This window comes from Octopus bimaculoides, chromosome 9 (genome assembly GCF_046866305.1).
Source record: "Octopus bimaculoides isolate indiv1 chromosome 9, ASM4686630v1, whole genome shotgun sequence".
Taxonomy (NCBI): Eukaryota; Metazoa; Mollusca; class Cephalopoda; order Octopoda; family Octopodidae; genus Octopus; species Octopus bimaculoides.
Window position 1 is genome coordinate 43,928,024 of NC_142936.1, and position 14,135 is coordinate 43,942,158.

Genomic DNA, 14,135 nt, shown 5'->3' on the forward strand with positions numbered 1-14,135 from the left:
GATAATGTGGGAATAGCAAACTTCCGATATTCTGGGGAGAAAGGACTGGGTGGAACGCTTACTAAGGGATCAAACAGGGGTGGATAAATTATGTCTGATGAGAGGTAGGGGAATAAATGGAAAGAGATTGAGTGAAAAGAGCGTTAGACTTGTCAGTTCTGAGGTGTAGTGGATGCCGTAGCAGCTGAAGAAACGACAGACTGGAGGGATGGCAAGTCTATGGGCTAGTAATTGGAGTGTGTTAGTAAATGACTATACATCAATTTGTCGGAGTTTCTCTTTTTGGAAGCAGTCAAGGATGTCTCTATATGTAACAGCCACCCCTTTTCATACGTGGAAGCAGTACCCCGTTCTGGATATCAGCAGGCCTTGGTAACGGGTTGCTAGTTATACTCTTAAAATATCTCTGCCATTTCAACCTCAAAACCTCAGTTCTTTGTACCCTATAAACTCCTCTGTCACGTGTTGTTTAAAAATACCTCGTTCACTTGTATCTGCAATACACATTCTCCACATGAAACAATTCACCACAGCCCTTTTCTATTACTATCCACAAGGAAAGAGAAATGTTTTAGCGAAACCAATTTGGCGTTGCTGATTCGGTACTGATTTCATTTGGCATCGCATTTATGTCGCTGAAGCATTTTGATACCGAGATTTTGTTTATATTCTATATGACAAATGACTTATAAATCACAACTAGTAAACTACTCAACCTACAAAACTTCATTTATATTTCGGGTTCTGTTTATGTATAAGATGGCCGGTGAAATATTGACGGAAACGTGGAAAAGAAACATTTGCATGGCAATGGAGTTCTTCGATAAAGTAAGCAGGGCCGTCATGAAGTACCGTAGAAACGGAAAAAGTATAGAGATTCAGACAGAAGATATGAAACAGCTGTTAATTATAAAAACATGGATGCTATCAAGTATTAGATGAACATTGCTCATAATGAAGAACTGATGAAGAACTGTATAAATTATGTTTTTGATAAACTGTTAAGTAATCTTATCCCGTTAATAATAATAATAATAATAATAATAATAATAATAATAATAATAATAATAATAATAATAATAAGAAGAAGAAGAAGAAGAAGAAGAAGAAGAAGAAGAAGAAGAAGAAGAAGAAGAAGAAGAATTCTTTCTTCAACAGGCACAAGGCCTGACATTTGGTGGAAGGGGACAGTTGATTACATCAATCCCAGTGCTCAACTGGTACTTATTTTATCGACCCCGAAGGATGACAGCAAAGTCGACTTCCGCGGAATTTAAGGTTAAAACGTAAAAACGGATGAAATGCCACTGCTGCATTGCGTCTGACGTGATAACGATTCTGCAGGCTTGCCGCTTTAAAAATAATGATGATGATAATAATAATAATCTTTTCTATTATAGGCACAAGGGCTGAAATTTTGGAGGAGGGGGACAGACGATTACATCGACCCTAGTGCTCAACTGGTACTTATTTTATCGACTCCGAAAGGATGAAAGGCAAACACGACCTCGGTGTGACTTGAACTCAGAACGTAAAGACAAACTAAATGCCGCTAAGCTAACGATTCTGCCAGCTCGCTGCTTTAACAATAATAATAATAATAATAATAATAATAATAATAATAATAATAATATAAAGACTTGCTAATAGAAACTGAAAAAATGTGGCATCTCAAGGCGACTACCGTACCAGTGATTGTAGGATCTCTAGGAATGGTAAAAAAAAGGTACTGAAACCTATTTGAAAATGATACCAGGCTTATCATCCCTACAGGAAGTGCAAAAAATCGTGTTAACTGGAACGACTCATGTACTAAGAAGTGCATTATCGCTCTGAAAAGAACATCCATTCATGAATTTATTTATTTATTTTTTTTTTTTTTTTTTATACATTTTTTTTACCTGTGAATTTGCGTGTGTAAACTGGGAATGGATACAATGAGTTTCTCTGCCCTAGGTGTACGGAAAACACTCGGCGAGAAATGGAAGAAAATTTGAAGAAAGAAGGAAAGAAACAACAACATAATAATAATAATAATAATAATAATAATAATAATAATAATAATAATAATAATAATAATAATAATAATAATAGATCTCAGATTTTAAAGCAAACACATAATTTTCTTATGGTTTCTTAAACATTCACTTGAACAAAACTGTACAAATCCAAATATATGGTACCCTAGGCATAACACCTACATGAACTTCTAACTTGTTGTCTCTTGAGGTCTCTGGGTGAGACTTGGATCCAACTTGTACAAATGCAAAACAAAATTCAAACATAAAATAATAATAATAATAATGATGATGATGATGATGATGATGATGATGATGATGATGGTAATGATGATTTCGAATTTTAGGTACCGTGATAAGAGACATTCAACAATCCTTTCGGTTTTAACCTGGAAAATTAAAGACGAAGGGGTTAATTTCGATATCAAATGGAATATCCTCCCTAAATCCAGACCTTATATTAACGGGTCTAAAAAATGCTGAGTGTGCTCGCTCGAAAAACTGTTTGAAGAACAAGATTTTTTTCTTTATGTTCACATTTCAATGTTTGACATCGAATTGTTGTAACGTTGTGATTTTCCCGTATGTTTTTCCTTTGTCTTTTCTACATGCGTTTTTGTTTTTGTTTTGTTTTGCTTTTTTTATTGTTTCTGTTTGTATCAACGCTATCTGCTCAAAAGACAACTGAAAATGGTCTTGTTTTCAGCTTGATAAATGGCCGATTAAATTATTATTTCAGCCAGGAAATCCTATGCAGCTGTAATTTCAAGATTTGTGGTTTTTAATTTAAGATTGTCTTTACTTTCTTAGCTGATCAAGTACTTTTTTACTTGCTGAAGAGAATTACCACATAATTTGTGTGTGTGTGTGTGTGTGTTGGGGGGGGGGGATTCACCCACGGCAGTGGATAAATATTTTCTTACGGTTAACTTTTCTTTTAGTTTCTCGCGAGCAATTCTTGACTCCATCACTAATTCAGTTCTCAACCAAATTGAATGCGGTTTTTAGTAATGATTATCCAGTCCTAATATACGTTTTGAGATAAAATAGTTGAAATTTGGTTCATTATACAAAAATATGTGAGGTCAAAAATGGGAGAGTAAGATGAAAATTTACTGAGAATCAAAATTTTCAGTTAATTTTAAAAGAAAATGGTTGATTAATTGAGTTCAAAAGAATGTGCTCATTGAGAAGAATCTTTTGATGAAAACAAAGTTAAAAAGTATTAACTACGAAGAAATTGTATGTCTTTAAGCGATGAAACATTTTAAGTAACCTCAGAAATTGACATTTCAGTTATTGTTAAAGAAAACCATACAATAGTTGTGTTCAAATGAAAGAGCCCTATCAGATGAAACTTAGATGAAAGCTTCGTCGAAAGATATTAGCTACAAAAAAGTGGTATAGCTTTAAGTGACGAAAAGGGTGATCATTTTTAATAAATTAAAATATGTTTGCCATTTTAAGATGTTTAGCGTTTCAAAAGACGATATTTATTGTCATGGATCACTTAGCCAGTTCTTTCCTTTTTCTAAAAGTATTTAGCTAATCTTCTAAGCTGTTTTCAGAGCAATTCTGCGTTCAAAATTTACTTCAGATAAAAGAGATCTATGAGAAGAATTCTATGGTGAAAACTTTGTCAAAAGATATTAGCCACAAAAGTAGTTGTATAGCGTTAAGTGAAGAAAAAGTATTGGTCATTTAAGAGTAAAATATTATTCAAGCTCAATTGAAAGAATTCGTCGAGATGAATATTTTAGAGAAAACCCTGTCTAAAAATATTAAGCATAAAAAGTTGTTTTTTTGTGATTTCATATAAATTTTCATTATTTTCTTTATGTATAAAAATATGTACATATTAAAAACATACTAAGATAAAAACTTTTACACATTTAAAAAATAATTATTAATCACTTAATTAGAATACAACATCATTTTATACCAAAAATTGTTTTAAAATATATTTATTTGTAGCAGATGTGTTGCTAATAATCCCTTGTTATTTTTAGTGCAAACAAAATTTCTATATTTGAACAAAGTCTGTATTTGAAAAGTATTTACAATTGTATTTTTAAATTATAATGATAAATGTAATTAATTATAATAACAGAAGCGTTGTCTGGGAAAAAGTGGTCTAGAATGAAACATGTGGGCGCAGAATTCTTGAATATTCTTAAGTGCTGAACTTCGAAAATTAACTCTTGAAAAGTAGAGGACAAGAAGCAAAAAGAACTTAAAATATTGCTGCTGAAGTAATAATTCACTAAATGAATTTCTGAAATTGTTCATCAAATAGTGTATGCAGTTTTGTCTTTCATGCGTTTTTGCTTCTTATTGCAATTGTTTTAAATTTTAAGTTAATATTTTTGATTAAAAAATTTCTTTGTATTAAGCTACATTTCCATCTTATTTTTAGTATTATATTCTTTTTTTAATTTTATTTTCATAACAAAACTCATTATCCAAAATATTTAAATCAATGATATTGAGTTTATAAAATTAAATTCACAGATAACAAAATATTTTCTATTTGCAATATGAAAAATATTTTTTAAAAATGGAAGCTAATGAACAAACTGAATGCAAAATATAGAAATGTCTCTATGAGACTATTTTTTTTTAACTTAGGGGTTATGGTTTACAATCATCATTTTTGCTTAAATTGCTATTGTGTAATTTTTATATTAATAATTTATAATATCAAATTTTGAAAGTGTAAACTTGCAGACAGTTAGTCTTCATTAAAATTAGAAATAAATAGCTTCTTCAGAATTTCATTTTAAACTCTTAAGTATAAATAAAAAATATGAAAGGGCATTTACGAGTATTTTAGTTTTTAAATTCTAACTTCAGCAGCAATATTTTAAGTTTTTTCTTCTTATCCCTTACTTTTTTGACTTAATTACTGCTCCTTCTGCTTTTCCAGTTCTATATATATATATATATATATATATATATATATATATATATATATATATATATATATATATATATATATATATATATATATAATTATGTATGTATATTGTTATATCGCTCGCTCTTTTTATGTAGGTGTATGTGTGTTTTCTTTACGTGTGTGTGTGGATATGGGACATGTTTGTGTCAATCACGTTCTTTTGATATATTCTAATGTTCCTTTCTAACACTAAATTGTCTCTCACCAAAAAAGCTATCATCAGAACAGGCTTAGCGTTCAGACATACCAAATGGGCGCCACCCAAACAGAAATATCCCGTTCCTTCGTTGTTTCCCTTTAGCCTCATTTAGCTGCTATTGTGATCGTTGTTGTCTAGATGAACTCATATATACATTTCCTTTCTTTTCAGGTGTTTCCGTAGCTGTCAGCTGTTTTACATTGGTTGCAATGTCTCTAGAACGATACTTCGGTATTTGTCAACCGCTACACTCTAGACGATGGCAGACTCTATCCAGAGCTTACAAAATCATCACTGGTTGTTGGTTTTTAGCTGCTATGGTTGTCATTCCGATTGCCATAGTCACGCGAATGAAATCGTTCGACAAAGGCAAGACACATGTCTGCCGGGAGTTTTGGACTTCGAAGATTGCAGAGAAATGTTACACTATTTTTTTAGACATGGCTTTTCTGCTGATTCCTGTTATAATCATGTCAGGATCATACGGATCCATTATGTGGACGCTGTGGATGGGAATAAAAATGGATAAAAAGATGCAAGATGGTTAGTATAATAATCATTTATTACACTAATAAACATATTCGATTTTTTTCTTAATGTTTTATATTGTATTTATTTCTAACATTGACACACAGACATACAATCATGGGCTGATAAAATATAGCAAATCAACACATATATATGACTGATGCAGATAAACTGACACAGGCATTTTTTGTTCAGCACTTTACAGATTTTACCTTCAATCCATCTTTCGAAAAACAGAAGTTACAGGTTCTTCAGGCCGGTTTATCAAAGTTTCCAAGGCGTTGAAGAGACCCAGAGAACAAGACTCGCAAACGTCTAGAACGATGTGAAATGAAGTGCTTTATTTAAGGACTCAATGCGGCACTAGAACCGAGAATCAAACTCACAGCTTAAATCCGAGAATCAAACTCACAACCTAAGAATTATGAGCCAAGTACTCTAACCGCAAGCCAAAGCACTTTCGTAACTTTCCTAAAAGTATAATTAATAATGGTTTCTGATTTAAGCACAGGAGCAGCAGTTATGAAGAGAGTGGGTTAATCTATTATATCGATCCCAATACTTTACTGGTACTTTAGTATATCGATCCCAGAAGGATGAATGGCAACGTTGAGTTCGACGAGATTTGAACTTAGAATTTAAAGAACAGGAATACTCCCAAGGTATTTTCTCTTTCGAGTCACTGCCTTTTTAAAATAATGACAACAATAATGATAATAATCCTTTCAGCTATAGACACAAGGCCTGGGTTTTCTAGGGAGGGGTACAGTCGTTCACATTGACCCCTGTACTCAACTGGTACTTAATATATTGACCCTGAAAGGATGAAAGGCAAAGTCGACCTCGACGGAATTTAATCTCAGAACCTAGTGGCAGACGAAATACCGCTAAGCATTTCGCCCGGCTCACTAACGATTCAGCTAGCTCGCTGCCTTAGTAATGATAATAATAATAATGATAATAATAATAATAATAATAATAATAATAATAATAATAATAATAATAATAATAATAATAATAATAATAATAATGATAATAATAACGGTTTCAAATTTTGGTGCAAGGCCAGAAATTTCGAGAGAGGGTGTAAGTCGATTACATCGACTCCAGTGCTCAACGAGTATTTATTTTATCGACCCCGAAAAGAAGAAAGGCAAAGTCAACCTCGGCGGAATTTGTCTTAGAACTTAACGACGGACGAAATGCCGCTAAGCATTTTGCTCGGCATGCTAATGGTTCTGTCAGCTCGCCGCCTTAATAATGAAAATAATGATAATGATAATGATGATCCTCTTTTACCATAGGCATAATGCCTGAAATTTCGAGAAGAGGTTAGTCGATTACATTAATAACAACAATAAGAACAACAACGATTTCTAATTTGAGAGAAGGCCAACAATTTTAAGGGGGAAGCAAGTTAGTTACTTCCATCGACTCCAGTGCTTGACTGGTACTTTATTTTACAGTCTCAGAAAGACTGAAAGACAAAATAGATCTCTCTCTCTCTCTCTCTCTCTCTCTCTCTCTCTCTCTCTCTCTCTCTCTCTCTCTCTACCTCTATCTCTCTGTCAATTTATCTCTGTCTCTTTCCTTATTTCTTTCTCTCTCTCCCCTCTCTCTCTATCCATCTATCTACCTATCTATCTATCTATCTCTAGTTCTTCTCAGATTTAATAGTTAAATTGCCTCATTGCTTGTATTTCTACGACCACAACTGTGCACAGCTCCGGGTGTTCGTACTTTCCCTCCTGACGACATAACATTTTTGTTACGTCTGCAAAGCTCAAGTGAGATTCGCAACCTAGAATGCTTTAAGGGAAAGATTTCTTGACTGATTAACAGAAAGTCACTCACAGACATTCTGGCCCAGAGGCGTGCTGTTCCTCCTCGCTTCTCATTTTACTGCTGTTACAGTAGCTCCTCAGAGCTGGCTGTTCAATTCAGATATTTCCGACTTATTATCTCTCCTTCTCTCGTGAATCATACTGTATCCAATCCGCTGAGCCAAAACAGTACGTACTTTGTTTGGTTCTTCCTCACCAGAACGTCGTCTCTTTCGTATCGTCTCCCAATTCAAGTCTTCTCTGTAACAGTTCAGTTAGAGTACTAATGGCATCAGATTCACCGGTTTCAGAGGACCTGCGAAGATCGTGGGTACTGTATCTTCTTCCAGATAAAGCATATAAAAAAACTTGCCATCATCTACCTATATTGTACTATAAAAATGACAACGAATCAGAGATCAATTTTACTATGAATACTCTTTCGTATTATGCTGGCCTAATTATTATGGTATCAGTCTATGACCAAGTTATTTCCGTGCTGTCTCTGTTTGTCTATGTTCGGTATGCCTTGCCCCAGTCGATAGAAAATACTGTTCTCCACACATCGGCAAAGGGTTTCTTCATATGCTCTTCGGAGAGTACAATAAACGTCCCTTCCCTTTTTCGTATCAATTTTCTCCCTGTCCCTTCTTGGACAAATTCCTCAAACAAGGAGACATACGCTTTTATGGCACACTGCTGCTAGACTTCATTCTTCCTCAGTATTTGATCTATGCTTAACAATTTCCTTCGACAAACAATGTTGGCAAAAGTGCTTTCAATGTCAATAACATCCTCGCTCGGCAAAATGTGTGCGTGAATGTTGTCATGAAAGGCGTCCTAAAGCCTGTTCACATTAATATTAAAGTATTCAGAAACTCCCTCACTCCTTCTTTCATACCGTGTGTACTGCAATGCAAAATATCAAAATTCATTTACCTAGCTTTTATATTGCTATTTGCTTTTTGCATAGTTTATTCGATTAACTTTTCCTTTGAGGTAGAGGCGTGTTACTTCTAGTTCTAAGTACCATTTTTAATTGAGTACAAATACTATACAAAAGAGTTTTAAAAAGTGCTTTTGTTTCTTTCTCTTTGGGGTAAAATTAAAAAGAGTCGTTTGATGTGTGTTTCACCGTGGTGTTCTGTTCTCATGTTCATACATTTCAAGTAAAATCTTCGTAAATATTTCCAAAAATATTATTTAATACCGTGAACTTTGATTCTTGAAAACAACTATAGTAAACAGTTGAATAACACATGAAAGAACTGATCACATATAGATATCTGTGTCCTACTCAATCGTTAGCTTGATAGCTATCAAACGACTAACCCAATGTATACATATTTCTTTTGACCAGTGGCCAGTACCACCGCGTCAAAATATTTGGGATGAATTTTGCTCCATTCCACATGCTTCTTTGTTCGCTATGGTGTTGAACAAATTTAAAAAGTTTAAAAGCAACTTAACCCTATAAATCATGATAACTTGTGTACCCCTTTTTTCAATATTCCCAGACAGACAGACAGGCAGACAGGCAGACAGGCAGACAGACAGACAGACAGACAGACAGACAGATAGATAGATAGATAGATAGATAGATAGATAGATAGATAGATAGATAGATAGATAGATAGATAGATAGGAGAAAACAGAAAAAACAATTGAAATGTTTCCACATATTTACTTTGTGTTTAAATGTGTATGTATATATTATGTATGTATGTTTGCGCACACAAACAAACACACACACATACACACACAAATATAGAACTATAAAATGTTCATCGAATACACAGACTTATAAGTCTCAAAAGTACTTTAAATGTAGCTATGACCCGTCCTTTTCTTCCTTCCCTCTAAGTGCTATTTTTCCTGTCCGCCTTTGTATCATCTATCTGTCCGAAAGCTTTATTGTCTTCTATTACGTTTTTGTTCCATTTTTTCATATTTATATATAAATATAGCGGCGTATGTACACCTGTGCTCACCTTATAGTAAGTACGTATCTAAATTTTGTACGATGTTTTTACTCTGTCTTTTTGTACGATTCTTTTATTCTGTCTTTTTATGCGATTCTTTTACTCTGTCTTTTAGTCCCCTTCATACTTTCTTATTTTCTTTTTATCGCTCCCCCTCTCACACGTTTCTTGGCCCTCTCTTTCTTTAACTCCCACTTTTCCTCCTCGTTTATCTCCCTTGTACCTCTCCCTTTGTCTCTGATTTTTTCTAATCCTTCGATCCCACTGCCCCTACCCCTCACCCCTTCTTCCATGTGACCGGTGTTCAGCCAGCCATGATCTTTCTTTCTTGGCCTGACTGCCGACTGCCAAAACCTCTTATGTCTATCTCCCATGTTTCTGCCTTTAGGCTTTCACTTTATATACTCCAGCTCAATTTGATTCGTCCTCATTCGAAAGACACCTGTTGCTGTATACTTGTTGTTTATATTTGTAATTGTGTACCATGTTCTCTGTTTTTTGTCTTTGTTATCGCATACATTCGCTAGCTCTTTCTTACAAAAGATCTAATGCTCTTAGCTTAGACTTTTTTTGGTGGGGAGCAACTAGATCAAACAGTCTCAAGTGTAACTGCCCGAAACTGTAAGGACATATGGTAACTTAACTGATGAAAGAAGGCCACGAATGATCCGTCCTATTTTTCCTATCCCTCTAAGTGTTGTTTTTCCTGTTCGTCTTTGTATCGTCTCTCTGTCCGGTTGTTTTATTGTCCTCTATTGTGTTTTTATTCCATTTTTTGTATTTATATATACACTGTCTTTATGAGTATATACATATACACATGCACACAGTTATATATTACATGGAAAAATGCGAGCATGAAAAGTAATATTCTTAAGATTATAAACTTGTAAAAGTACAGGACAAGTTAATACACCTGTAAAAGTATAGGACAAACTATTACTTCAAATAAAGTAAAGAATAAGAAACTTTTTAGTTAAAATATTGTTGCAAAGAGTGCCACTTCTAATTTATCACTCTTTACAGTTCTCATCTTTTAAAATTATTGTACAAAACTGTTCAGCTAATTTGTAAGTTTCTCTAATTAGTCACTTTTTCTGTATTTAAGGTAGTAAATTCGGCAAATTCTACTTAAATAAGTATAGTGTTATTTGTAAACTATAATAAAATAAGTTTTAATATTCAAATTTTATTTTTAGCTGCAATATTTTAAGTAAAAAGTTCCTTATTCGTTACTTTACTTGAAGTAATAGTTTGTCCTATACTTTTATAGGTGTAATAACTTGTCCTGTACTTTTCCAGGTTTATAATCTTAAGAATATTACTTTTCCTGCTCACATTTTTCCCTGTAATCCATGATTTTTCCAGGCATTGCTATAATAATTTAATGTGTCAATAATTTAAGATTTTACCTTATAAAATACTGGAAGATAATATTTCGATTTTTCCATGTAAGTAATGATAATATTTCAATCTTTTTCATGCTTAATTTAAATATATGTTGTGATTGAATTATTTGATATTACCAATCCACACTAAATTAATGGCAGAGATTTTTACCATGTTGTTCGTTGCCCCATGGCTCACTAAAAGTTACAAACTACAAGACCCCAAAACCATCAATTACCAGGCTCACCCTAAGTAACCTAATTTTGCAATATTAGAAGGCCACAGGAATTCATTAACGAAGACAAAAATTTCCAATGATTCCGGGATTGGGGGAATTTTTTCCGAACCAAAATAAGGGATTTTCGGCATATTAGGTTAGGGTAATTTATTTCACGCAAAAAATCATTTTTTTTTTCTTAATGAAAATCGCGCGTGTGTTAATATAGAAATTGACCATAATGTTATTTAGCCTCAAATCAACTCTGATACTGCAAACGTATCATCAAAGACATTCCAGCCTTCAGCAAACCGTCTTTTTAGGGATAAGCTAGGACATTACATACAATGGGTGTGTGATTTAGGTAGGAGGATACTTTGGCTGCTAGTTTTAGCGTGTCGAGCGACTAGGTAGAGGCTCTTTCATTGGTTCGATTGCATGATGAGATTTTTTTACACATATATGTAATTATGTATATATATCATCGGCAGAAGTTAGAGAATAAGTCAAAAACTGAGAGTTTCGTGTATTGGCACTTATCGAACACGAATTTGTCCATTGTCACTCTGTAACTTCTGACGAAATAACTTCTAAAATACAAAATTTTGTCCAAAACGTTAAGAATAAACCCTGTTCTATGTGACACATTCTACCAGTATCGGAAGTTTGAAAGTGTTTAGCGAAAAAAAATAAATGAAATAATCTATACGTCAAAGTCGACCTCGGCGAAATTTGGACTAAAAACGTAAAGACAGACGAAATACAGTTAAGCATTTCAGCATGCGCGTTAACGTTTCTGCCAGCTCACTGCCTTTTGAAATGATCGTTGATTTTAGAAACATATTCTTTATTCTTATATATGAAGCATTATTCCCTTACTCTCTTACTTACTGACAGGAAATTTCGTAACATTTTACCTCATAGCACTTTTTCTACTAAATTTTGTTCAATGCGACTTGTGATTCTAAATTCCTTATTCATTTTTCAATCATTTAAGCCTAAGAAATGTATAGTTTTAATTTAAAATTTAAAAGTTTATGTTAATTGAAAGTGAATAGGTGCCTTACTGCCCCACCCTTTGAGGTCACAGATATTTTGATGTAACTTTTTTTCTACTGAACCAAATCTCAAACTATTTATGCCAAAGTGTAGCTGAGGAGGTGTCCTCTTTAAAATTGTTAATACTTTACAATTTAGTTGGGAACTGAATTAGTGTTGAAGCTTGGAAGCTGCTGCGATTGGCGAAATGGTGGACTTAAGAATATATTCAACCACTACCGTGGTTGAATGATATATATAAATATGCATACACACACACACACACACGTATGTTTGTCATACACACGCATACACATACATACGTCCATACATATATATATGTTTGTATGTATGTGTGTGTGTATTTATGTATGTATGTATGTATGTATGTATGTATGTATGTATGTATGCATATAAAACATATGTCTATCAAAATACAGTATTCGTAATACTTTAAAAATTTAAAAGTCTAAAGGAAGTTTCAAAAAACAAAAGAAAGTCACAATATCTAAGATATAGTTTTCATCATGTTTATCTTAATATGTTTTTGCTTCTTCAAACAAATTTAGATTTACTTTTAAATAAACATATATGTATATGTGTGCCTGTATATGTATATATGCGTGTTTATGTGTTTATACGCTTGAATGTATGTACATATGCATATGCATATATGTATATGTGTGCGTGTATGTGTGTATATATTTGCATGTATGTATATACATATGTATATATATGAGTTGTGTGTGCGTGTGCGGGCGGGTGAGCAAAGAAGAGTAGTTCTCAACACATCTCGTAGGAGTTACATATATATTTAATAATATTTCGACAGTTCGGAGCAGATGTTTTTATCACCAGATAAGATGGACATGTCGTACGAATCTTTAATTCTCAGAAATCTTTAAGTGATGTGGTGCTGAATCAAATTGTGTGTGTGTGTGTGTGTGTGTGCGTGTGTGTGTGTGTAAATATGTATAAATATAAAAGATGGATGTGGAAATAGCACAGAAGTACATCTAAGATTTTTCACTTAAGAAAGAATTTAATAAAATTAGATACAGAAAATATAGAATATTACCGGTTTCGATGATGAATCTCATTTTATCAAATATTAGTAAATATTTATATAAGTTTGAAGTAAAAACAGTTTATCTTCTGTTTGGGGATCAAAAACATCTCTGGAGTTTTTTTCGTTGAATTATTCTTTAAATATAGTTTGGTATAGAGTTGAAGGTGATAGATAGACAGGGGATGTAGTTGTCTATTGCCTAAAAAAAATACCTGTGGTTTTATGTCCACCTGTGTATCTGTGTGTCTGTATGTGCGCGTGCGCGCATTGTGCGTGTGTGTGTGTGTGTGTGTGTGTGTGTATTGTGTTCAATGTCCTTTCAATATGTGGAGGTGCAATGGCCCAGTGGTTAGGGCAGTGGACTCGCGGTCATAGGATTGCGGTTTCGATTCCCAGACCGGGCGTTGTGAGTGTTTATTGAGCGAAAACACCTAAAGCTCCCCGAGGCTCCGGCAGGGGATGGTGGCGAACCCTGCTGTACTCTTTCACCACAACTTTCTCTCACTCTTACTTCCTGTTTCTGTTGTGCCTGTAATTCAAAGGGTCAGCCTTGTCACACTGTGTCACGCTGAATATCCCCGAGAACTACGTTAAGGGTACACGTGTCTGTGGGGTGCTCAGTCACTTGCACGTTAATTTCACGAGCAGGCTGTTCCGTTGATCGGATCAACTGGAACCCTCGACGTCGTAAGCGACGGAGTGCCAACAACAACCTTTCAATATGTTTGGAATGTGAGCAACTGTCAGTTGATGGGTGTGTATATTGTGATGAATGTCTTATTAAAGAAAAAATTAGGGTTTTCCTTCTTCAGGCTTGATGTTTTCTTTTGAGTGTCTCCACCCGTGTGTATGTGTGTGTGTGATTTTTTCTTTTGGTTTGCGTACAGCCGTGTGTATGTGTGTATGCTTGTGT

At 33.9% G+C, this 14,135-nt stretch overlaps 1 protein-coding gene across 1 annotated transcript in view; it reads left to right on the forward strand.

Moving 5' to 3' along the window:
- The window catches only part of LOC106877244 (cholecystokinin receptor type A), a 300,397-nt gene that overhangs the window by 260,709 nt on the left and 25,553 nt on the right, over positions 1-14,135 (forward strand). The window contains exon 2 of the mRNA XM_052970665.2: positions 5,348-5,719. Coding sequence (XP_052826625.1) covers positions 5,348-5,719 — 372 coding nt within the window. The remainder of the gene's footprint in view (positions 1-5,347; positions 5,720-14,135) is intronic.